At 42.7% G+C, this 25,588-nt stretch overlaps 1 protein-coding gene across 2 annotated transcripts in view; it reads right to left on the bottom strand.

The window, feature by feature from the left end:
- The window catches only part of PALLD (palladin, cytoskeletal associated protein), a 487,514-nt gene that overhangs the window by 271,891 nt on the left and 190,035 nt on the right, over positions 1 to 25,588 (bottom strand). For both annotated transcript variants that reach the window (XM_083367271.1, XM_083367272.1), the window contains exons 6-7: positions 25,434 to 25,575; positions 25,208 to 25,231 (exon numbers count right to left, since the gene is read on the bottom strand). In XM_083367271.1, coding sequence (XP_083223397.1) covers positions 25,208 to 25,231; positions 25,434 to 25,575 — 166 coding nt within the window. The remainder of the gene's footprint in view (positions 1 to 25,207; positions 25,232 to 25,433; positions 25,576 to 25,588) is intronic.

Genomic DNA, 25,588 nt, shown 5'->3' with positions numbered 1-25,588 from the left:
TTTTCCAATTAAAAGAATCATAAACCCAGCAACAGTAGAATTAGAATTACCCAAAAATCTTAGGCAGATACACCCAATTTTTCACTGCAGTTTACTAAAAAGAGAACAACTGTCACCCCTACGAACAAAAACCCCATCACCACCAACTCCTATCATGGTGGAAGGAGAACAACACTTCGAAGTGAAAGAAATCCTGGATTCTAGGAAACACCATAGAGCAATTCAATACTTAGTAGCTTAGAAACACCTCCCCTCCTCAGAAAATGAGTGGGTCAATAAACATCACATTAGAGCACCCAAGCTGCTTAAGAGGTTTCATACAGAATATCCTAACAAACTGGGCTAACATATTTTGTTTCTTCCACAGGTGGATCTCTCTTTTTTTGGAAAAAAGGAGGGCAGAATGTCAGAATCCATTTATATTTCATTTCTAACTCCCTATCTGTGCAAACCTAAATCTCACCCCCTTACCCCATTTCCAAGGAGGGAAAGAGAAGGCAGGGTTGTTAAAAGCCATCTCTATCCCTTAGATGCAAAGTTTGTTTACTCAGCCTGCCTGGAGGCCATCACAAAAGACCAGGGAAGAAACCCTTTTGTCACTGCATGTTTTTTTAGTTTTGCCAGCTTCGCTCATTCCTAAGTGTACATCTCTTTCTGCTCTGCACCTTATCTTGTAACCATAGTAACTCTAGCTATGTCCAGCCAATGTTTTTGGTTTTAAACTGTTTTGTGCGCAGGCCTAAAAAAGTTCAGTTTCAGTTTTACTTTCTCCTTCTGCCTCATGAAAGAATGTGGTCAGTCTAGGTCTTTTGTTTTCTCATTAAAAGTTCTACTATAGAATATGCCTTGGATTTCTTTTCTTTGATATTGACCATGCAAATGAACCACGGTCCATCCACCTCTGGTCGGACTGTTAATTGTTCCACGACATTTGGTCCCCGAGGATGGTTTATTTTTATTTTCAAGATTTATTGATAGGCAATTAGCCAGGCAGTTAGTCCGGCACTGAGGAGGCTGTGATTCATTGCTGACAATATGCCCAGGAAAAGCAGAAAGAAAAAGGCCGTTTATCCCTCTGCTGAGGAGGAGACAGCCGTTCCACAGAGAGATCTTCCTTTAAGTTTACAGACTCCGTTGGCATCGGCTACATGTCTTGGAGAAGCAGCCTCTGAGCCAAGGTCAGTTTCACCGTTTTCTGTTTTTACAGACTCTCAAGCTGATGCCACAGTTGTAACCTCTGCTCATGGGGATCAGGCTGATTATGAGAGGTTTAGTGCTAGACCTAAGGCTTCACTAGGGAAGGAGGTGAGCCATTATCCTCCAAGCCCTGGACAAGCTGTGCAGGAGAAGACTTTGCAAAGTTATTATGAACAAATTGAGATTTTAGAGAAGGATCTGCTAAACGCAAAGTTGTGTGCAGCATGGTATGAAAAGCATGGGAGAGCCTCTGCTGGCATTCAGTTTTCAGAATCGGCCATTTTGCCTCCCTCTTCACAAGCAAAGCCACACCCACAAGGGATCGCCATTTTGCCTTCTCCCTCAAAGACAGAGGCACGCCCACAGTGGAATCTTGTGTCAGACGAATGGGAGCCTGACTGTCTTCTGTGTCCAAGAATGCAGAATGCATTTTCACAGATATCCCTTCAGCAGGCATCGCTTCAAGCTGCCACACCTCCTCATTCATTGGGAGCTTCAGTTAGAATGCCTATTAATACTGCTACTATTAAAGTTCCTGTCTCAGATGGAGCACAGCAGCCTTCACCCCAAGTGCAGCCTCCACTAGTTCCTCAAATACAAAGGCCAGTGCTGACTGCAGGCCAACTTACTGTAGCAGCTCAAGCACCAGCACCTTCTGCTGGCCAGGGTGGCATTGCAGCTCAAGTACAGCCACCCCCAGCACCATTACCTGTAGCAGCTTCAGTGCAACTGCCACAGGCCCTGGCACAGGCGCCACAGGTGCCCCCTGCTGGTTATGTCCGGATGGCACAGCCTGCACAACCAGCGCCTCCTGCAGGCCAAGTCCCAATTGCACAACCTGCACAGCCAGTACCCCAATTGCACGTTCCTCAACAGGCACCCTCTATTGTACCACTGGCTGGTGATTCAAAACTGAAGCGGTCAGGACAGAATTACAGGGCATGGGTCAGTGAAGTTGGACTTTTGCTTCGTAGAGAAGGTACCCATGTGATGGTGTTTAATCCTCCTGCCCAGCCATGGCCTCCTGACATAAGGGACTTGAATAATAAGAGCATGCACAACGTTATTGATGTCCATGGACACTGAATTGCAGCTCACTTTTTCACAAGATGCAACTGCCCAACAAATTTGGGCTCAATTAGAGGCATGTTACCGGCCTACGTCCATTGAGTCTACATGTTTGCTTTTGTCTGAGTTCCATGGTTCTAGATTAAAACCTGGTGAGCATATTGGAGAACACTTAACTAAAATGAAAGGAATAAGAAAAGAACTCAGTGAAAAAGGCTATCCTATTGATGACTTTCAAATGATCAGCATTATCATTAACTCTTTGAATTATGAATGGAAAGATGCTATTTCTAAGATTAATCAAGTGCCTATTGCTCAACGCACAGTGGATCATGTATGCAGAATTTTAACTGAAGAAGGGGCACTTATGCAAGCTGCACCACATTTAAGGGAACCACCTGCATCAAAGGCTCCAGTGAGGCGTCCCTTCCGTGGAAGAGCCTACATTCCAAGGATGCCAAGATGCTACATCTGTAATCATGTGGGACATGCCACCCGGGATTGTCCCCAATGGTTTCCAGCGCCCGCCATGTACCAGCCCGCAGGAACAGATTCCAGAGGAGGCAGAGGTAGAGGCGGATGACAGGGTCATGGTCGTGGTCCCAGGCGTGATCCTCAAGCTCCACTTGCCAGATTGGTTGTAACCAACGATCCACAGCCTCAACCAGAGTATGACACACGCCTACTTTGGACTTTGGACAGCGGAGCAGCATTACATGTTACCTACAGAAAAGAGCTTTACACTGAGATGCACGAGCCTGAACCTGAACTTCATGAACTGTACTCTTTTTCAAATCATCCTGTTCAGGTCATGGGAAAAGGAACTGTCTACATTGAAGATCTCGGTGCATTCATTCCTGATGTTTACTACGTACCATCAGCTAATAATAGTTTGCTTAGTCAGAGTCACTTGTCTAGGGTATCAAAATTCCAGGCACACCATCTCGAAAAAGCAAGTTATGTAGTTAAAGATGGAGATATTGTTGCTGAAACCATGTTGATTGGTGGTGTTTATTACTTAAAACCAAAGTCTAAGCCACAAGAGCAGGCAAGTATACAAGCTCCAAAAAGGGAGAGCACAGGCCCAGTGAGAGATGTCCCAGAGAGAGATCCTGTTGCTACTCAAAAGGCTCCTAAAGCCAATAAAAGGACAAATAAGACACAGGTTGCTCACAGCAAGCCTGAGGTTCCTAATAAAAATGCTAATGTTGAGAATTCACTAACAGGTGAACCTTTGCATTCCAGGTGTATCCATAAGTGGCATAGAAGATTGGGTCATGTCAGTTTCCGTGTTCTGAAGAAGATGCCAGAGTTCGCAAGAGGTTTGGATCTAAAGGGGTGTAAGGTGTTTTTGGACTGTGCTGTCTGCAAGAAAGACAAATCTAAAGCAGCAGCAATTCCAAAACGCACTACACGCCTGTCAGCATGCATTTTTGATTTGGTACACACTGACATAGTGGGTCCTTTTGCATCAACAATTGGTGGTAAAAGATATTTCTTGACAATTGTTGATAATTACTCTAGATATGGTTATGTATTTCCTATGAAAGAAAAATCTGAGACCTTTCAGATCTTTAAAGACTTTGCCAATCTTGTCTATACCCAATTTGAAGTCAGCATCGCCACAATTCAGAGTGATCGTGGTGCTGAATTCATGTCTCAGTGTTTTCAGGACTGGATGCGTAAGAGTGGGATACTACACCAGACCTCAGCTCCATACACTCCAGCTCAAAATGGAGTGGCAGAATGCAGAAATGGAGTTCTGCAAACCATGATGTGTTGCCTTCTTGAAGATGCTAACCTCAGTTTTCCATACTGGGGTGAAGCTATCAAATATGCTAACCATATCATCAACCGCACTTGGAGTAGTGTGATAAATCAGACCCCTTATTTCATGTTATATGGACACAAGCCTGACCTCTCACGTCTCCATATTTTTGGTTCCTATGCTATGGTCAATATTCCTTTAGCCCAAAGAAAGAAAGGGTGTCCTGCAGCAAAAAGGATGAGATATATGGGCATTGATGATAATTCAAAATGGAGCAAATACATCGACTCTCATCATGTCGTAGTCATTTCACAATCTGCTATTTTTGAGGAAGATGCTGACTGGACCAGGATTCATTCTAACGATCCTGGAGTTTATTTTCCTAGAGATGATGCTGCTGATGCCACGCAGCCTGATGGTCAAGATGCACAGGCGAATGTTCCTTCCATGAGTTCTTCTCAACCCATTGTTCCGTCTTCGCAAGCCACCGATGCTGCTGCTGGCAATGATGATGAAGACGAGGACGAAATGGAAGAAGAATGGACGGTTGTTCCGAGACGTTCCAAGAGGACAACAAAGGGAATTCCACCAAAACGGTATTCGTGGCAAGTAACGAAAGCACCTTTACCTTTGATTTGTAATGTTACACTTCCTCCTGAGACGTTCACACAAATCAAACATCTTCCTGAATCAGAGCAAGATAAATGGTTTGAGGCAATTCAGGCTGAAATGGACAGTCTAAAGAAACTTCATGTGTTTACACCTGCAAGCCCTCCAGCAAACAAGAAAGTTATTGGCACTCGATGGGTCTACAGAATTAAAAAGAAGCCGAATGGTGAATCGCTGTACAAGGCCAGACTTGTAGCCCAGGGTTTCGCTCAACGTTATCCTGAGGACTATACAAATACCTATTCACCCACAGTGCGGACGGAGAGTGTGAAAATCGCCTTAGCCACTGCAACTATCCTTGGCCTAGAAGTTTTCCAGTTTGATGTTGAAACAGCTTATCTACACGCTGATCTTGATGAAGAAATTTATGTCAAAGGTCCTCCAGGTTTCCGACAGCAAGAAGGGGATACTTGGTTTCTACACAAAAGTCTTTATGGTCTGAAACAGTCTGGTTTAATGTGGTACTTATGTCTTTCTGACAAACTAAATTCAATGGGCTTTATTAAGTCCGAAACAGATGAATGCGTGTTTACAAAAAGATCTGATAATAGGTATGAGATAATTCTTGTTTATGTTGATGATATTGTTTATATTGGTCCAAATAAGCAGATGAGTGAATGTTTTGCTAACGCTTTACAACAGTTTTTCACATTGAGGTCTTTAGGACATATTAACACTTATTTAGGTGTTCAAGTTACCAAAACTCAGAAGGGGTTCAGTCTTACACAGGAAGATAAGATTGAACAACTATTGCATCACTGCAACATGAAGGATGCTAAACCTGTGAGTATATCCATGCAAACTGATTTTCACACATGAACCGAGTCCTGAGTTCGAGGATCAAACACTTTATCGCTCAGTCATTAGGTCGCTGCTATATATTAGTAGTTGGACTAGACCTGACATTGCACTTAGTGTTAATCTCCTATCACGACACGTAGGCAAGGCAAAACAGTTTCATTGGACATGTGTTAAGAAATTATTGAGATATCTAAAACACACCAAAGACATGAAGTTGTTGTTAGAACCCACACATACTGACTATGCAGAGTTATGTTGTTATGCAGATTCAGATTGGGCAAGTGATAAGAAATCATGTAAAAGCACTTCAGGTTTATGATGTTTTTGAATGGATGTCCTGTTTACTGGCATGTGCGTAAACAGAATTTTGTTTCTTGTTCTTCTACAGAAGCTGAGTATGCTTGTGTTTCAGATGCATGTAATTCTCTAACGTGGTTTGATGCCTTAGTCACAGATATCTGGACACCTCCGATTCAACCAATCACTGTGATGGAGGACAACGAATCTGTGGTCTATATATCTGAGAAGACATCACAAGAGGATTGTACATAAATATTGAGTATTCCAAATACTGAATACCTGAATGGAGTGAATGAATTCATATCAGTTCAAAGTAAGCCTTTCTAAGCTGATCCAGATTCGCAATTGCAATTATATTTAAGTTAATTTACTCATTTGCTGAATGTAAGTGTCAACGCTCCTAACATTGGATGTTCCTGCTCTGACAACTGATGAAAATGCAGCCATTTTCTCTTCTCCTTTAACATGCTTTTCTTACTTTTAGAATTCAGGTGAAGCAAGGGGGTGGGTTGGGATGTAAGCTAAGCTAGCCATAATAATAACACTGCTGTGGGAACTCAAGGATGAACTGATAATTTTTTGCCGGGCTGAGGAGCTGAGGAGAAAGCCCGCATTTGAAGCTAACTGGGGAATGTGTTTTATGACAGTTTATTGGGGGGTGGGAATTGTACTTTGTTACTTTGTATCCAGGGGAAGGGAATTTAGTTTTTGGGTTCAACTATGTAGTGCTGATATTTCGTTTTCCGAATAAATGTTCTTTAAGGAAGAATTTTGCCTCAAAGTTCTTTTGATGGGTTTCATCTAGCAGAACCATGACATTAACCCCAAAACTAACATTTTCTACCTTAACCGCCTTGGGGTCCTGAGCTCCAGTCACCATCCCTAAGTTGAGGGATAGACTGACAAAGACTTGGGGAAGATCTCAACATGGAGAAGGAAGAAGTGCCTGCATCCAGCATCTTGGACATGGCTGCAGCCTCAGCAGAGGGAGAGCAAGCCAGTGCACCAGTGGAGAAGGAATCTTCTCAGGCCTTAAAGCTGGGGGCGAGACCCAAAATGCAGGAGCTGATCTGGTCATTGGAGTGGACCCTGCCCAGGGGAGTCTCCAATCCCCTTGAGATGACCCTGCTGAAAGCAAGTTCTTCAAAAGCAACCAAAGTTGATTTGCAAGAGGGAATCTCTCAAGAATCATGTTTCCTGGGCTGCTGGAGAATCAAGAAATCAATGACTACTAAGGACTCTGGAGAGTAGAAGTACCTGTCCACAGCCTGTAGCAAATTGGTGGATAAGTTGGTGGAGAGGTTTGAGGGGCTAGAGATGAAGGTCATTTACACAAATGATATACAGCATGAATATGGCTGACCACGTAAAACTAGTGCGAGAAGTGTTATAGAAGTTGTTGAATGCCAAACTATATGTTAAACTATCAAAGTGTGAATTCCATCAGACCCGACTAGATTATCTTGGCTACAGAATTTCCAGTGAGGGCATTGAAATGGACCTTGCTAAAGTGAAAGCCATAATCAAATGGCATCCCTCAAAGACTCGCAAACAGCTTCAGAGCTTTCTGGGATTCACCAACTTTTACTGACAGTTCATCCCCTCCTTTGCCAAAATTGCTTTACTCCTCACAGACTTATTGAAAAGAGGCAAAGAGGGGGGGAAGCCGTGACCAGGCCAGCCGGTAGCATGGACTATGAACTGTTTAACTGCTTTTGAGAATTTGAAAAGACTATTTGAGGTCAAACCAGTCCTAAAGCATCCTTGTAGGGAGAAACCCTTTGTGATGCAAGCCAATGCCAGTGATGTGGCCGTCGGAGCTGTATTATTGCAAAAGAACCATGATGGAGTCCTACAGTTCTGTGCCTACATCTCAAAAAGGTCACTGATTGGGAGAGAAGGTGGGCAGTGTTAGATAGCGTGGGCTGGACCATGAGGGAACAGATGACAGCCAGAGGTTCAGTAACTCAGCTTTATTGTGGTAGTCACATCGCTCTCCTGCAGCCCCTTTTAGCCCTTTAAATACTCTGGCCAGCGAGCTCTTAACCAATCATTTGCATTGGAATGTCCCGCCAAAAGCTGGCCGGCCAATCAGAGTGTATGCTGACGCCACCTGCTGTTGCCGGGTGCCGAGCTGTCAAATACCTATAACTATGTACACAACACCCCTTCCCCCATATAAGAACAATAACAATAAACAGAATAACTTGACATAACTAGACTTGTACTTTCTTGCTTGCTACCCATACTTTGACCTTATGCTCTTATGAAGTCTTCCAGATAAGCTGGTGCCTTGCAAGTCCTGCAAGAACGCCTTATAAGCTGCTCCACCCTGGCTGGTGTCAGGTCTAGATCTTCTTCTCCCCCACTGTCCTTGAGGGCTGGGTCAATAAGTTGACCACCCTGGTCCAATGTTATAATAGCTGGTTCAGTGTTTGTAAAGGTCTCTTGCCACTCCAGTGTTTGAGAGGCTGGAAGGTACACATCCGGGGCCCTTGAAGGTGTAGGTGAGCCTGGGGGGAATGGTGCTGACTGGCGGTCTTGGGCCTGTTCAAATTGCTGGTTTTCTTGGGCCCGTTTCCTTAGCTGATCGATGTGCCGTCTAACCTGGTGGCCCCCTTCCCCCTCTATAATGTAAGATAATGGTCCCGTTTTATCAATTACCACCCCTTGCACCCAGAAGTCCCCAGAGGCATAGTTCCTGGCCCATACTTGGTCACCAATGTTTAGCTCCCTGACGGGAGTGGGCTGCTCCACCTCAGCAGCCACTCAATCAGGGTGCAGTCTGTCCAATTTTGTAATGAGACGCCGGCCCCAATGCAGTTCAGCGGGGCTCTTGCCAGTGGCTGTTGATGGTGTGGAGTGTTGACTTAGCAAGAATTGAGCCAATCTTTGGTGCCAATCACCAGAGATAATGCATCTCAAGGCGTCTTTAGTCGTTCTTATCATTCATTCAGCAAGGCCATTAGTCGCCGGGTGGAAAGGGGTGGATGTGATGTGCCTAATCAAGTTGGCCCTGATGAAAGCCTGGAAATCAGCAGATTTAAATTGTGGGCCATTGTCAGATACAATCACATCTGGCAGACCAAGCGTAGCAAAGAGCCCCCTAAGCACCTGCACAGTTTTGGCAGTGGTCATGCTTGTCACTTGAACCACCTCCAACCATTTAGAATAACTGTCCACAACCACTAAAAAGAGCTGACCCTGGAAGGGGCCTGCGTAGTCTATGTGGATTCTTGACCAAGGTGTGTGTGTTGGCTCCCATTTATGAACTGGGAAGCGAGGCTGTTCTGGCCGGGATTTCTGGCACTGGTAGCAACCTGCTACCTGTTCCTCTATTGCTTTGTTGAGGCCTGGCCACCACAAATAGCTATGTGCCAACGCTTTCATCCTTACAATGCCCGGGTGCCCTTCGTGTAGGGCTTCCAGGACTCTGTTTCTCAATTTGTCTGGAATCACGACCCTGCTACCCCATAACAGACAGGCTTTATGGGAAGACAGTTGGGGCCTCCTAGTAAAATATGCCTGGAACTCATTCCCTGGGCTCTTTTCCTGCCATCCAGAGGCTACCCAAGTTAACACCCTGCATAGGATTTTATCAGCAGCAGTACTGACTGCTACGTCTTTAGCTTGGAGAGGGCCCTCAGGAAGTTCCTGGATGACTAAAATATTACTAGCTGGGGCAGGGTCTGGCTCACTCACTGCTAGGGGCAACCTAATTAGACCATCTGCATGGCCCATCTCCTTCCCTGGTTTGTACACCAGTTTGTATGTATATGCAGAAAGGAACACGGACCACCTTAAAATCCTGGGAGACAGGATTTGTGGGGTTGCTTTGTCAGTTGTAAATAAGCCTAACAGGGGCTTGTGATCTGTAAACATGGTGAATTCCCTACCATAGAGGTAGTCATGGAACTTTTTTACGCCTCCTTATCAATCTGGGCATAGTTCCTTTCAGCTTTTGTGAGTGTCCTGGAGTAGAAAGCAATTGGCTTTTGTTCTCCATTTCCTTCTAAATGACTAAGTACTGTGCCCACACCATAAGGAGAAGCATCACATGCTAAGCAGATTGGTTTTTCCTCAATGAAATGAGTTACAGCTGAATTGCTGGAGAGCAGTTGCTTAAGGCTCTTAAAACTTTTGTCATATATAGTGGACCATTTCCAAGGGGCTTTTTTGTCCAGTAAACTATGTAATGGCTCTGCAATAGTTGCCTTGTGGGGCAAAAATGAGTGGTAGAAGTTAATTAACCCAAGGAAAGCTTGTAGTTCTGCCTTGTTTTTAGGGGTTGGAGCCATCTTAATGGCTCTTACCTTAGAGTCGGTGGGGTGGATGCCCTGTGCATCCACCCTGAATCCTAAAAACTCTGTGGAAGTCACTCCAGTACTGCATTTTTCTTTCTTCAATTTTAAACCAGCAGTACGGAATCTACTTAGCACAGCCTGCAGCCTGTCAGCTAAAACTGCCTCTGATTCTCCAGCAATTAAAACATCATCAAAATACGGACACACTCCAGGAATACCTTTGAGCGTTCTTTCCATTACTTCCTGAAATATTCCAGGAGCTACGGAGATGCCAAATTGTAAGCGATTCACCCTGAAGGTTCCTTTGTGTGTTACGATCGTTTGAATATCAGCTGTTTCGCGGGCAAATGGGATCTGCTGGTATGCCTGCGCTAAATCTAACTTTGCAAAGATGGCGCTGGACTGTATTGCCGAGAGGACATGTTTTACTCAGGGGACCGGGTAAGTATGCGGATTTAAGGCCCAGTTTACTGTGGCCTTATAATCCGCACAAATTCTTATTTGTCCATTTGGTTTGAGAGGGGTAACAATGGGGGTTTCCCAGTCACCCCCTTCCATGGGTTCTAAGATCCCTTGTTTAACTAATTTTTCTAGTTCGCTCTCAATTTTTTCTTGAGAGAGAACGGAACCCTCCTGGCCTTGATTCTAATTGGCAGGACTTCTGGTTTTAATTTTAACTTAATGGGGGTCCCCGTGTGTTTTCCCAGGTTGCCCTCGAATACGTCTGCAAATTTATTGCAGACGGATTCGAGGTTACCGGGCTTGACGTTATTGACTCCCCCCAGCCAAATGCCTAGGGCCTCAAACCAATCCAGTCCCACTAAATTAGTTCTTTTGCCCTCTGTTACCAGCACGTTTAAGCGGCCCTGGAACCCCTTATAACTGACTAAAACTGTGGCCTGTCCATTTTAATTGGGGCGCGTTGGAAATCAGTTAATTTAATTTTGGTTAGTTCCAACAGAATCCGCCACCTGCTTTGACCACAGATCATTAAATATGTCTCGTAGAAGATTAAAGAGACAGATGAGCCTGAATCAACTTCCATTTGGCAAGGAATTCCTTGCAAACGGACCTCAATTGTGATCTTTGGCTTAAATAGGCGGTGGATTGAAGACTGGCATGCTACTTCCAAATTTTCAACAACTGTGTGTGCCCAGGTCCCTGGGGGCTCAGTGCCAGGGAAAACCGGGTTATTAGTACCTGCTGGTGACGAGTCAAGTTTGTTGAGGTTGTCGCGATCACGGTTTCGGCAGATGGCTCGAATGTGGCCAGTTTTACCGCACGAACAGCATTTTGTGCTGTGGAACCGGCAGGATGCCCTTGGGTGGCTGCCGCCACAGCTGGCACAGCTTAGGCTGATGTCTCTGGAACTGTGGCTCGGGTATCTTGGATTTTTGTTGGCTGCTGCTGGTTTCTTTTGCTTTGTGGTGTTGTTGCAACAGATTTTGAATTTCTCCAGCCTTTGGAGAATGGCATCGATCTCTGCCTCATTTGCTGGTTCTTCGACTCTGCCATCCACAACACTCTCCTGGTGAACAGATCCACTTGAGTTGTTGCTGGGTCGGAGTGAGTTCTTGTGCTTGATAGCCTCCTGGGCCATTATTTCATTAATGACTTCAGACAGGCTCAGGGTTGGCTTCGCGACTATTTTCTGTTGGAGATGCTCGTCACTCAGACCGAAGATGATTCGATCATGAATCCGGTCTTCCAGGTCGTGGAGCCTGCACATGTGAGCGGCTTGCCGTACTGCAGCTATGAAGTCGGTTGCTGACTCCCCAGGGAGCTGGTTCCTCTGGATGAACTGTAGCCGCCAGAAAATTTCTGATTTCTTCGGCATGAAATGCTGGCTCAGTTTGTTGACGAGGTCAGTGTATGGTAATGATGTGACAGGGTCTGGGTTACATAACCCGACAGCCACATCATAAACAGCCAGACCACTGAGGCACAACAAAGCTGCCACCTTCATCTGATCTTCTGTTATTCGGTTCACTAGGAGGTAGCCTTCAACTTGCCCCAAGTGCGACTCCCAGTGACAGATATCGAACTCACGGATGTGCCCGATTTGGGTCATGCTGTCCTGGTCCAGGATACTGCTTTAAATGGGAAGGAACTTTCAGGAAGAGTTTTCTCTTTCCCCCTTTCCCGAGGTTTAGCTCGAGTGACTCAGCTAGTGCTTCAGCTCAGTTATAGCAGTATCGATCCCACCTTCGTCACCACTGTTATATAACGTGGGCTGGACCGTGAGGGAACAGATGACAGCCAGAGGTTCAGTAACTCAGCTTTATTGTGATAGTCACATTGCTCTCCCACAGCCCCTTTTAGCCCTTTAAATACTCTGGCCGGAGAGCTCTTAACCAATCGTTTGCATTGGAATGTCCCTCCAAAAGCTGGCCGGCCAATCAGAGCGTATGCTGACGCCACCTGCTGTTGCCGGGTGCCGAGCTGTCAAATACCTATAACTATGTACACAATAGGCAGTGTGGGAGAAGGAAGCCTTCACAATTTGTTGTGCTCTATTAAATTGGAGACACTATCTAGAAGGGAGCAAGGTGCCTTTCAAGGTATGGACTGATCAGAAAAACCTAGAGGCACTGAAAACTCCCCGCAAGCTATCCCCGAAACAAGAATGGTGGGTGCAATACTTTAACCAATTTAACTTCACCCTGAAGTACATCCTATGGGGGGGTAGACTTTTTAGTTGATGCTTTATCCAGATTACCTCAATACAAAAGCCAGCATGAAGAGGTTAATGAAGTGACTTCCAATTTGCCAACACAGATGCTGTGGATGCTTGGAAAGTGAGCTCCATCTTCCACATCCGATTTTCCTTCGCTGGGGGACTCTGGAAAGGGTTGAAAGTTGCCCTGTAGGGGCGCCGAGCAAGGAGGGGACCCCCACTTGACCACGGGAGGCTGGCAGCCCTTCCACTCGATCTGGGGCAGCCCTCCAAACTGGCAGAGGAAAGACTGGCCATAGCAAGTTAAATCTACTATCAAGCACTTCGAAAGCAATGCAGATGAAACTGGGTGAGATCTTATCTTCTCTTTACCCTAAGTACCTTCTCTTCCTGTAAAAGCTGTCTGAAGTATCTTCCCCCTGTGAGGAGAGAGGGAAGGGAATTTCTATCCCACCCTTTAAGAATAGTGGTGTCTATTCTATTATTTTTATATATTTTTTTATTTTAATTCCATTTATATCCCGCCCAAAAGAACAATTTCAATCTAATTGGATTTATATGTTCCTGAAACTTGGGGACCAAAAATTTTCCTATTTTTACTAGAGACTCTTGTTTTTATCTACAAAAAAGAAATAAATTTGGAAAAAGAATTCAAAAAATTCGGGACCTAAAAATCTTTAAATGGCACCAGTGACATCCTGTGGTGAAGTGTGGTATTGCAATTTGTTATTTCCTAAAAAGAGACTTGGCTCAAAGCCCAGACCTTAGATAAGACTTTCCTGACCTTGGCACCATTTCTGAGAGACTCAGCTGTAAGAGAACAGCTTTGTAGCGAAATTGGCCTACTTGAACTGTGAATGTAAACCTTTACTGATTTTTGCTTAACAAACAACTTTTACTAGAAAGACTATTTACAAATACGTGAAAGAGATGGATGAAGACCAGGAAAAGATTCTTTCCATGTCGAAAGCAATACATGAAACTATTCTTTCAGCTTGTGATAAAATGAGACTTAAAATATAAGATCAAGATGGCAGCTTAGATGCACAAAGCCAAATTTTGACTACAACCAAAGAACCAACAATGCAGAAGATAACAGAAGAACTGGAACAATCAAATATTAAGACAGAGGACTCAATTGACCAAAAAGTACAGCTGATGGAAAATCCAGAAAAGGAAGTGACAACACTGAAAGTGGAAATGACTTTCTATATAAATCAGAAGAAATCTGAGAAAGAAGAAGAACAGATTGAATGGAAGACAAATATATCACAGCAAACATGGGGGACTGGAGTAACATGGTGACAATTTAACAAATATAAATGGGCTAGTCCTTTAATTCAAATAACATATATAAAAATAGAGGGAGATTTATTTGACGATCTAAAAGTGCTGATATGGAAGCCTAGTTGGCAAAGGAAGATAGCTAGAATAAGGTTGAAAAAAATTGGGGTTTTGATTCATTAGAGGGGATTTTATATTGTCAATTAGAGGGTTCAAGAGAGATGTTGAAATAAGGGGAATTTTGGTTATTAGATTTAAAATATTTGGAAATCAGTTGAAAATAAGGGTTTGATCTGTTTAATATTTAAAAATTAGACCTAAAAGGGAAAAGAAAATTATTATGAATATGTTTCATTTATTGATTAACCCAGACAATATATATAATGGTTTTGATTTATTAAAGGGGATATTATATTATTAAGTAGATGATTTAATATGGTGGGAAATAGATAACTCTTAGGAAATAGAACAAGATTACATTCAAATAGATAAAATGTGTATTTTGGATATTATAGTTCATTATGAGAAGTGAGATAAGGGAAATCCTGGTTACCCAAAGTCTGAAAATTATGGATATCAAAGGTTAAATTGGAATATTGATGAGAAACTAAAAATTATGTAAAAATTAATAACAGGATATGGATTGTTTATGAAGATTGAAACAAAATAGAGAATATTGTAATAACCACCGATATGGTTTGCAAAACAAGTAAAGAAGGTCAAGAACTGGAGTGCACCTGGCCTGGACGAGCTTCATGGATACTGGTTATTTATTTATTTTATTTTAATTCCATTTATATCCCGCCCTTCTCCGAAGACTCAGGGCGGCTTACAAGCTTAGCAGTAGCCTTCATTCTATGTATATGCCTGCTTATTAGGGCTTTCACACACACCCCAAGAGGCATTATTACAAAGTCAGCTTATTGCCCCCAACAATCTGGGTCCTCATTTTACTTACCTCGGAAGGATGGAAGGCTGAGTCAAACATCCTACAGCCCCTGCAATCACCTCACTCATTGCCAATCGCACGCTGCCTCCCAGGCACCATTGCTTCTGCCTGCCATCTGATTGGCTGGGGGCTATTTGTCCCATGCAGCCAAAGCCCTGAGTCAAATGGCGTCTGGGCGAACAAGCAGAGACGAAGGGCAAGTGGCAGAGGGGCAGGGACCCATTGGCTATGGAGAATGGCTGGGGAAGGGCCAGCAGAGCAGGAAAGTTGGCTGTAAATTGGCTGAAGTGGATGGCTGGGAATGAGGGGGTGCAGCTAAGGATCAGTGCCTAAACGTCTCATTCTGCCACAGACTGTTTTAAAAGTGCCAAGTTTTGAATATGGTATAAGCATAACAATATATGTATACTTATATGTATGCTGGAGACTAATTTCATGAATTAATCAGAAAATGAATGAAACTGTTTTGATTTACACCTACACACTATTGTTTGCAATGTAGCCTCCACAGCTAAGGAGGAATTTTGACCAAGGAACACTCTACAATATATGAAATGAGTCTAAAATAATCATCTACCAGCCTCTGGATTTAGTTCTTTGTTGAACCAAATACAGAAGTAGAACATTTCTTTCTCAAGGATCCTACAAGACTGCTAACCAATTTTATTTATCCTATTCTGCAGTTACCCTTTTTGTTATCTACCTCCATAAGTACCCTGTACTTTAATGACTTCCACTGTAACTCCTGCAATATGGAATGCTGGCCAATTTGACTTGATCTTTAGACTGGGAAAGAACTGCATGAGAAGACTTTCTCTAGCTTTCCCCAATTTTAAATTTTCCAAAATATATTGATCAGCAACTACACAATTCTCAGTAAATAGTGTGATATTAATATGGCAATATTAATTACAGAAAGAGCTGATTAAACACATTATGCAATTAATATATAGATTTTGTTTGCTTACAAGCCTTTTCTAAATCCACAAAACTAGAGGAAAGTCCAAGAGGAACAGAGTTTGATGGAAAGATGGAGAACATTTTTTAAAAAAAAATGTTTCTGTGTGAATGTTCAAAATCTAAATCCAATGAAATAAAGTATTCTGAAAGCTTTTCATATAGCAAGTCTTTGATCACTGACCAAAAAAAGAAAAAAGATATTGAATATAGTTTTTTACATATCTAAATACAATTGTGTTAAAGAAATTCAATATTCTTTGTGGCTGCTTCCAGACAGCTGCCAAAGCATCAGCAGCTTGCAAATGATTTTGCAGACCTCTTTTTCTCCTTCCTTAAAGCAACTTTTCTTTGAAGGAGTCAATCAACATAAAATCAAAATGTCAAAATAACATAGTACTGAACCAGTCATCCCCTTCATGGATTACTGCCTTGTCGTGGCGAAGGGGCTTGCGTAATTCAATGAAGCTATGAGCTATGCCGTGCAGGGCCACCCAAGACGGAAAGGTCATAGCAGAGAGTTCTGACAAAATGTGATCCACTGGAGAAGAAAATGGCAAACCACTCCAGTATCTTTGCCATGAAAAGCCTATGGACAGTACCAAAAGGCAAAATGATATGACGCTGGAAGATGAGCCCCTCAGGTCGGAAGGCGTCCAATATGCTACTGGGGAACACCAGAGGGCTAGTACTAGTAGCACCAGAAAGAATGAAGTGACTGGGCCAAAGCCGAAAGGACGCTCAGCTGTGGATATGTCTGATGGTGAAAGGAAAGTCCGATGCTGTAAAGATTCTTTCTCCATAGGAACCTGGAATGTAAGATCCATGAATCAAGGAAAGCTGGACGTGGTCAAACAAGAGATGACAAGACTAAACATCTATATGTGGGCCAAGAAGCAACAGTGAAAACTGGACACAGAACCACTGATTGGTTCAAAATTGGGAAAGGAGTCCGGCAAGGCTGTATACTGTCACCTTGCCTATTTAACTTATATGCAGAGCACATCATGAGAAAGGCAGGGCTAGATGAATCAAAAGTTGGAATTAAGATTGCCGGAAGAAACATCAACAACCTAAGATATGCAGATGATACCACTCTAATGGCAGAAAGTGAAGAAGAACTAAAGAGCCTCTTGTTGCGGGTGAAGAAGGAGAGTGCAAAACTTGGGTTGAAACTAAACATTAAGAAAACCAAGATCATGGCATCTGGCCCTCTCAATTCCTGGCAAATAGATGGGGAAGAAATGGAGGTAGTGACAGATTTTATTTTCCTGGGCTCCAAGATCACTGCAGATGGGGACTGTAGCCAAGAAATTAAAAGACGCTTGCTCCTTGGGAGGAAAACCATGGCAAATCTAGACAGCACACTAAAAAGCAGAGACATCACCCTGTCAACAAAAGTGCGTATAGTCAAGGCTATGGTCTTCCCAGTTGCAATGTATGGCAGTGAAAGCTGGACCATAAGAAAGGCTGAGTGCCAAAGAATTGAAGCCTTTGAACTATCGTGCTGGAGAAGACTCCTGCGAGTTCCTTGGACTGCAAGGCGATCAAACCGGTCAGTCCTAGAGGAGATCAACCCTGACTGCTCTTTAGAAGGCCAGATCCTGAAGCTAAAACTTAAATACTTTGGCCACCTAATGAGAAGGAAGGACTCACTGGAGAAGAGCCTAATGCTGGGAAAGATTGAGGGCAATAGAAGAAGGGGATGACAAAGAATGAGGTGGCTGGATGGAGTCACTGAAGCAGTAGGCGTGAGCCTAGATGGACTCCAGAAGATGGTAGAGGACAGGAAGGCCTGGAGGAACATTGTCCATAGGGTCGCGATGGGTCGGACACGACTTCGCAACTAACAACAACAACGAACCAGTCATTTGACAAACTATGATGTTGGCCTTAGGTAATTTGACTGGCTATTAATTTTTTCAAACAGTCTGAAGAGATTTGTGTTGTAGACTGATTTTTGTCTAGACAAAGAAAGGAGTGTAAAACACATTAAACGAACAGAACTTAGTAATGATAAGAAAAATCTGTTTCATAGATTTTCAGTTGCTTGAATCTCCAAATTTGCTTCCCTCTCCCTTCTTCTACTTCTGATTCCATACTACCTAGCATGTAATCAACTGAGATTTTGGAGAGGTAGGTAACAAATGTTCTATATCAGAGATGTATAGATAAAAATTGCCATGTTTCCTATTACATTAGGTTTTTTAAAACATACCCTCAATAAAAAAAACACCTTGGGGCGGAATGGGACAACTCACCAATGCCCACTCATCACCGCCATCTTGCCACAGCCAACTCACTATGGCCAATTAATTGTGAGACATTTTACCATGGAATAACTCACTGTAGGACAAGTCAGTAATTCAATCTAAAATTATTTTAATTTTTGTCATTCACATTTCATTTTATCCCTCATTTTGCATTCTTTCTTTAATGATTTTATTTCACCATTTCTTTGATATTAAGTGTAACTCTTGACCCATGGCAAGTTGTCACATGGTGAGTTGGCTTTGACAAGTTGTATTGCAGCAAGTTGGCCATGGAAAGTTGGTTGTGGCAAGTTGGTTGTGGCAGGTTGGCCGTAACAAGTTGCCCACAGCGAGTTGTTCTAGACCAGGGGTTGGCAACCTGAAACACTGAAAGAACCACTTAGACCCATTTCCCTCACAAAAGGGAATATAAATATATAAATCAAATAAACTGAAACTGAAACTGAACTGAAAAGGAAAAACTGGGAGCCACAAAATGAGCATGCGCGAAAAGTGGAGCCTAAGACATACACTGGCCCTGCCCCATCCAGCTCTGGTATGGACGACTCTGCTCCCGGTGATGTCATTGCGGCCAGGGATGGCTTTGCCTATCTTGCAGGGCAGGTGGTAACCAGGGGGCGGGAGCCTCTTCCTGGGACCCAGGCATGTGAAATGAGTCAGCTCCAGGTTTTATGCCATGAACGCATGTTTCTCACAGTGGTTTTTGCAGTGGTTGCAATTTGCTCTGCTTTTGCAAGTTTTTGCACAGAATTGCCAGCTGAAGCCCCAAAGCAGTGAAGGTCTGGTAGTGTGGGAGCGGCCTCTGGGCCCACAGGACCTCCCCGCTTTGCTTCCTGGTGATCTCAGACTCATATAAAGTTTTTACAGCACCCCAGCTTCACTGCCCTTCTGAATCCCTCCTTCATCCTCTCTCCTGTGCCCAGTTTGCACAGCAGCTGCCAGAGGAAAAGGACCACTGGCACCCTGACTGCCACCTGAAGCTCAACAGGTAAACCCTTGCATCCCCCAGGAACCGTGTGGCAGGTTGCAATGCAGCTGCCCACCTTTGCAACACGGCCAGGCTGGATCCAGCTCCCAAAGAGCTCTGTGCAAGTGGAGCCAGCTTCATTTTCTCCCCTCCAAGGCTGGAACCCCAATGCCCCTCCCTGCCTTGATCCAGAAAGATTTGCGCCTTTCCTGAACCCCGAATCAGTCCCTTCCAGCAAGTTGCCAAGCCTGCCTTCCCTCCTCCTTCCCCAGCAGCTACTGTGTTTAAATTTGCTTTTTCTTAGGTGGCTGCAGTTTCCTTCCTTCCTTCCTTCCTTTTGTTTTCTTTCCTTCCTATCCCTCTTCTCCCCCTCCCCCCTTCCCTACAATGCCCTTGCGCTGCGGTGTATCCTCCTCTCCCATAGATGTTAAAGTTTTTAAGTATGGATGGCTCTACCATCCTGGCTTCTCCTCCCCTTGGAAAAGACTCCTCTCCCCCCAACCCACGCTCTCCCTCTCTGGGACTTTTTTCTTTCCACCCTTTGGCACGAAGGTTCTGAGGGAGTGGAGGAGGAGGCTGACAGGGAGAAGGAGCTGCTGTGGCAAATTATCTGAGGTGGCAGCAGACGGCCACTCAGGCTCACCTATCTCAGCCTGCTACAGGAGGCCAGAGTTCTGCCTCCGGGACGCAGCTGCCCAGTCGCCATCACCTCTCTGGCCTTGCCCAGCAGAACCGGCAGCACCAGCAGCAGTGGCGGTGGCATAGCTTCCTGGCGGCAGCTCCGTGGCATCTTCGTGCCAGCACAAGGTAGAGAGAGGCATTGCGCAGCAGGGAGAAAAAGGGCTGGATGCCCCTGCTGTGAAACAGCGGGGGGGGGGGAGTTGGGCAAGGCAGTGGTGGTGTGGTTGGAGGAGGGGAGCCCGAGGAAGATGCAGCAGGTAGAAAAAGGGCACACTCATCTTTCCAGCAGTCCTCCATCTCTTCCTCCGCTGCTGCCACGTGGAATCCAAAGAAGAAAGTCCAAAGAAGTTCAACAAATCAATTCAAACTTTGTGAGGTTTGTTTTTATGAGAAGTTTGAATTGATTGGTTGAACTTTTTTAGTCCCACTTTTTTGGGGGACTGCACATGGCAGAGGAGGACTGGGAGCCACAGGAGATGGCTGAAAGAGCCATATGTGGCTTTGGAGCCACGGGTTGCCGACCCGTCTTCTAGACCCACCTTGGGGAATGGAACAGATAATTCAATAAACTCCATGAACTGTAATATATCTGTAATATGTACAGTATTTTAGTTTTCTGTAATTCTTATGAAGTTATTATTTGAAAGAGTGTAACTTTAAATGGTCACTAAATGAACTGTTGTAAGTTGAGGACTATCTGTATTTTATATTTTACCTACTGTAGATAGTTTTAATAACTGGAAAAATTGGTATTTTAACCACCAGAATCTTGGTTCTTAAATTGTGGTGATTAAGCAGCTTTTAGCAAACATTTTCCACAAATGAAAAATGTTTATTTAGTAAGGTGGTCTACATTACGTTTGCTGAGGTTCCAATAATAATAATAATAATAATAATAATAATAATAATAATAATAATAATAATAATAATAATAATAATAATAATAATAATAATGAGGAGGAGGAGGAGGATTAGGAGGAGGAGGAGGAGGAGGAGGAGGAGGAGGAGGATGTGGCTGGGCCTGGACGGCTATTGAGTGTGGTCCCTATGGTTATGGGATTACCGGTCTTTGGATTGGTAGTGGCTTAGCCACCATGAACCAACCTAGGCACCTCCCATCACCAGTGATGAGAAGAAATAAAAAAAAATCCATACCAGATCGGTCATTGCCCGGGTCAACAAGGACTGCATCAGATGCTATGGCTCCTGGACATCTGTCGAAAAATGGGCCACAGGGCTCAGTTGTTACTGCTGGGGAACCAGAGCGTACAACTATAAAGCAACTGGAACAAAACTGCAAAACCTGGACAACCAAAGAAAATCAAGAAATCATCCAATGCTACTACCAGGCAGAACCAACAGCCAGGGGATTTCAAAAAAGAATGATGCAACTGTGGAAGGAAAAGCACCCAGAAAGTGATGTAACCGAACAACAATTAATGGATCAAAGATGTTTCATCATCCATAATAAAGTTATGTGGAAATTCAACATCTACAGTAGGAACATTGGCTAAAAAGAAAACAACAAGCAATGATGATGAACAGGCTAAAGAAATTGTTCCAATACCTGAACAAACTGACCAACAAACTGACCAACCAGTGGAAGAAGCTGCCACACAGGATGAAGACTCCCCTGTACAACAAAACGAAAGTGTAGAGCTAAGTAATCTAGTGAAAATGCTGAAAGAAAAGATTGAAAACCACATCAAAGAAAACACAGAAAGAGAAAGACTGCCTGCCATCCGTGAAGTGCATAGCAAACGAGTGAAAGATTTACTAAATGCTGTGAACAACATTTTAACTTCCATCCCATCCAGCACACTGTATGAAACAAACCAACTAATGTACAGTACAGCCGCCGTTATAACTGCAGAATTGGGTTATAAAATGCCAAAAAAGAAACCCACTGGAACATCAAAGTGGAAAATTTGACTTGAAAAAAAACAACAAAAAAAACTATGAGATGTCAGCAAATTGAAATACTTGAAAGAAGGAAAACTAAAGAACAAAAAGCTGAAAAATAGTTTATACAAAAAATGTAACTTGGAGGAAAAAACAATAACGGAAGTCATGGAAAACCTAAAACAGCATGTAAGAGCAACAGCAAAGAAAATTGAAAGATATGAAGGATGAATAAAACAATATCATGAAAATGCCCAGTTCAGAAGAAACCAGCACCTCTTCTATTGGTCACTTGACAAAAATAAAGTCCAAACTACTGTTCTACCATGTAAAGAAAAAACCTTAAACTTTTGGAAAGAACTGTGGGAAAACCCAATGGAACATAATAAAACTGCCTCCTGGATCAAAGATATCCAAAAACAAGCAACACAAAACAAAATGGAGATTATTGTAATAACCACCGATATGGTTGCAAAACAAGTAAAGAAGGTCAAGAACTGGAGCGCACCTGGCCTGGACGAGCTGCATGGATACTGGCTGAAACACCTCACCAGCCTCCATCACCGCATGGCCACTCAGTTTGATGAAATACTTCAAAATGCCACAAGTGAAGATTGGTTAACAGCTGGTCTAACATACTTGATAATGAAAGACCCTGAAAAGAGCACAGAACCAAGCAACTACCACCCAATTACTTGTCTGCCAACAACATTCAAACTTTTTACAAGATATTGGTGATGACCTATAAAGCCCTACATGGCATGGGTCTGGATTATCTTAGGGAGCACCTGCTGCCAGCATCAACTTCCCATCGTCCTGTGCGCTCCCATAGAGAGGCCCTCCTTAGGGTGTGCCAGCGGGTGATCCCCAGAGGGAGGGCATTCTCTGTGGGCACGCCTGCCCTCTGGAATGATTTACCTGTGAAACTCCGGACTGCCCCTGATCTGCATTCATTTCGCCAGGACCTGAAAACCTGGCTTTTCGATTTATCTGGCCTGGACTGAAGGGGTTTTACCTTTTTAAATATTGTTTTAATTGTTGGGCTTAATCAATTTAATTTATTTTAATTTAAATTATCTTTTATATTGTATTTTATGCTGCCCTGTAAACTGCCCTGAGTCCTTCGGGAATAGGGCGGTATAGAAATCTAAATAAATAAATAAATAAATAAATAAATAAATTCAGTATTCAATCATCTGATGGAAAACAATTTGTATCCCACAGAACAAAAAGGAAATTATAAAAAACCAAGAGGAACAAAAGATCAGTTGCTCATTGACAAAATGGTACTTAAAAATGCAAAATGACAAAAATCAAATTTAAATATGGCGTGGATTGATTACAAGAAAGCATTTGACTCATTACCCCACAGTTGGATTAATGCATGTTTGGAAAACTTTGGAAACAGGAAAAACATCTGTAGATTTTTGAAAGCAAATATGCAAAAATGGAAAACAGTTCTAACAGCAAATGGGGAGAACATTGGTGAAATCAACATCAGATGAGGAATCTTCCAAGGGGACTCACTTTCACCACTACTGTTCAACATCACATTAATTCCATTGACAATAATATTACGAAACACAAAACTGGGATACCACATCTCAAGCCAGCATGGCAAGATAAACCATCTACTATATATGGATGAGTTAAAACTGTGTGCAAAAAGCCACACTGAACTTGAATCAATACTCAATGCAGTTCAACTGTTTACTAGCGACCTCAGAATAGACTTTGGACTTGGAAAATGTGCTATATTATCCATGCAATGAGGAAAAATGAGAAAAATAGAAGGAACAGAACTGGGAAACAGAAATATTATGAAAGCACTAGCAAAGGATGATGGTTATATTGGAAGCAGATAACATCTTGAATGGAAAAGTCAAAGAGTCAACACAAAAGGAATACATCAGGAGAGTCCACAAAATACTAAAATCAAAGCTGAATGCTGGAAATATAATTAAAGCCATTAATACATGGGCAATCCCAGTGATATGCTACCCAGCTGGAATTATCAACTGGACTTTGGCTGAATTGGAACACCTAGACCGGAAAACGCGTAAACTTTTGAATATGCACCACGCTCTACATCCACGAAGTGACATTGACAGGTTAGACCTGCCAAGAAGAATAGGGGGCAGAGGGCTACTGCAAATCCATCAAACTGTAGAAGAAGAAAAACAAAGTTTGAATGACTATGTAAAATAAAGTACAGAAAAATTGCTGCAGACTGTAAAAACAGAGAACATTATAAAAATATCAGAAACAAAGGCAGAATATAAGGAAAAACGGCTAGATGACAGATTAAATAGATGGAAAACCAAAGCTTTGCATGGACAGCATTTCAAAAATATTGAAGGGAAATGTGATAACAACTTGACATGGGCATGGCTTAAGATGGGAACCAGAAGGCTTAATACTGGCTGCTCAAGAACAAGCACTACAAACTAATGCCATGAAAGTGAAGATACAAAAATCTGACAATCCAAATTTGCCGACTTTGCAATGACAAAGTTGAAACTGTTTCACATTTAATATGTGAGTGCAGCAAAATCACGCAAACTGATTACAAAGCTAGACATGACCAAGTTGCTAAACTAATCCACTGGGCATTGTGTAAAAAATATTACTTGCATGTGTCCGAAAAGTCGTGGGAACATAGGATGGAAAAAGTTGTCGAGAATGATAGGGTGAAGATCTTGTGGGACTCCTGAATACAGACAGATTGCCATTTGGAACACAACACGCCAGATATCACAGTCAAAGAGAACCAAAGCGTACAATTGATTGATATTACTGTACCAGGAGATGCCAGAGTCGAAGAAAAAGAACTGGAAAAAATTACAAAATACCGCGACCTGGCCATTGAAACTGTGTGATTATGGATGAAACGTGTAACAGTGATACCCATTGTCATCGGGGCACTGGGAACTATGTCCAAAAACTTTGCAAAATACATCAAGAAATTGCAGCTTCCTGCAATAACTCCAGCAAAGCTACAAAAAACTGCACTACTCAGAACATCTTACGTTTTAAGGAGATACCTGGTTGATACCTAGGAAGCTGGCAGCAACCCGTGCCAACCATTAGTGCCAGTCAATCTGAGTGTTCAGTTGACTGAGTTTCATGTTTTATGAATAAAATAATAATAATAATAATAATAATAATAATAATAATAATAATAATAATAATAAAAATAAAAATAATAAAAATAATAATAAAAATAATAATAAAAATAATAATAAAAATAATAAAAATAATATAAAAACTAACCTAAAGGACAAGATTGCAAAGTTGGAAGTACGTATGAAGAAAAGACTACCTCCATAAGAATTGCCTATTACTAGCCCTGTACAAAATATTTTAACTACAACACAAGAAATTAATACTTTTTAAAATGTGATGCTTACCAGGTTCTCCTGTAGAACGTGGTTCTGTTTATGACATCATCCAAAGCACAGGATAGGGAAGAGAGGCAGGAAGAGCAAAGTGCATTAAAAATGTTATTATGCAAAGGTAAAAAGCTTTATAAAATTAGAACTTCAAATTCAGAATACAGTTAAAAACAATAATAATTTCATATTTGTATATTTTTACTGCATGTCTACTTCAATGGGAAAATTATTGGCCACTTACTTTTTTGAAGAATTCGGAAGTCTGGGGAATCATGAATTTCAACCCCTTGACGAAACCAGAGAACATGCAAGGGAGGTTCTCCTCTTACTCTACACTCAAGTACAACTACTTGTCCTTCATTTGCGGTTGAATGTTGAAGTTCCTGAAAGTTTGAT

The sequence above is a fragment of the Vipera ursinii genome, assembly GCF_947247035.1.
Source record: "Vipera ursinii genome assembly, chromosome: 7".
NCBI lineage: Eukaryota > Metazoa > Chordata > Lepidosauria > Squamata > Viperidae > Vipera > Vipera ursinii.
The sequence above is the reverse complement of the archived record's forward strand: the minus strand, read 5'-3'. Positions and strand labels throughout refer to the sequence as shown.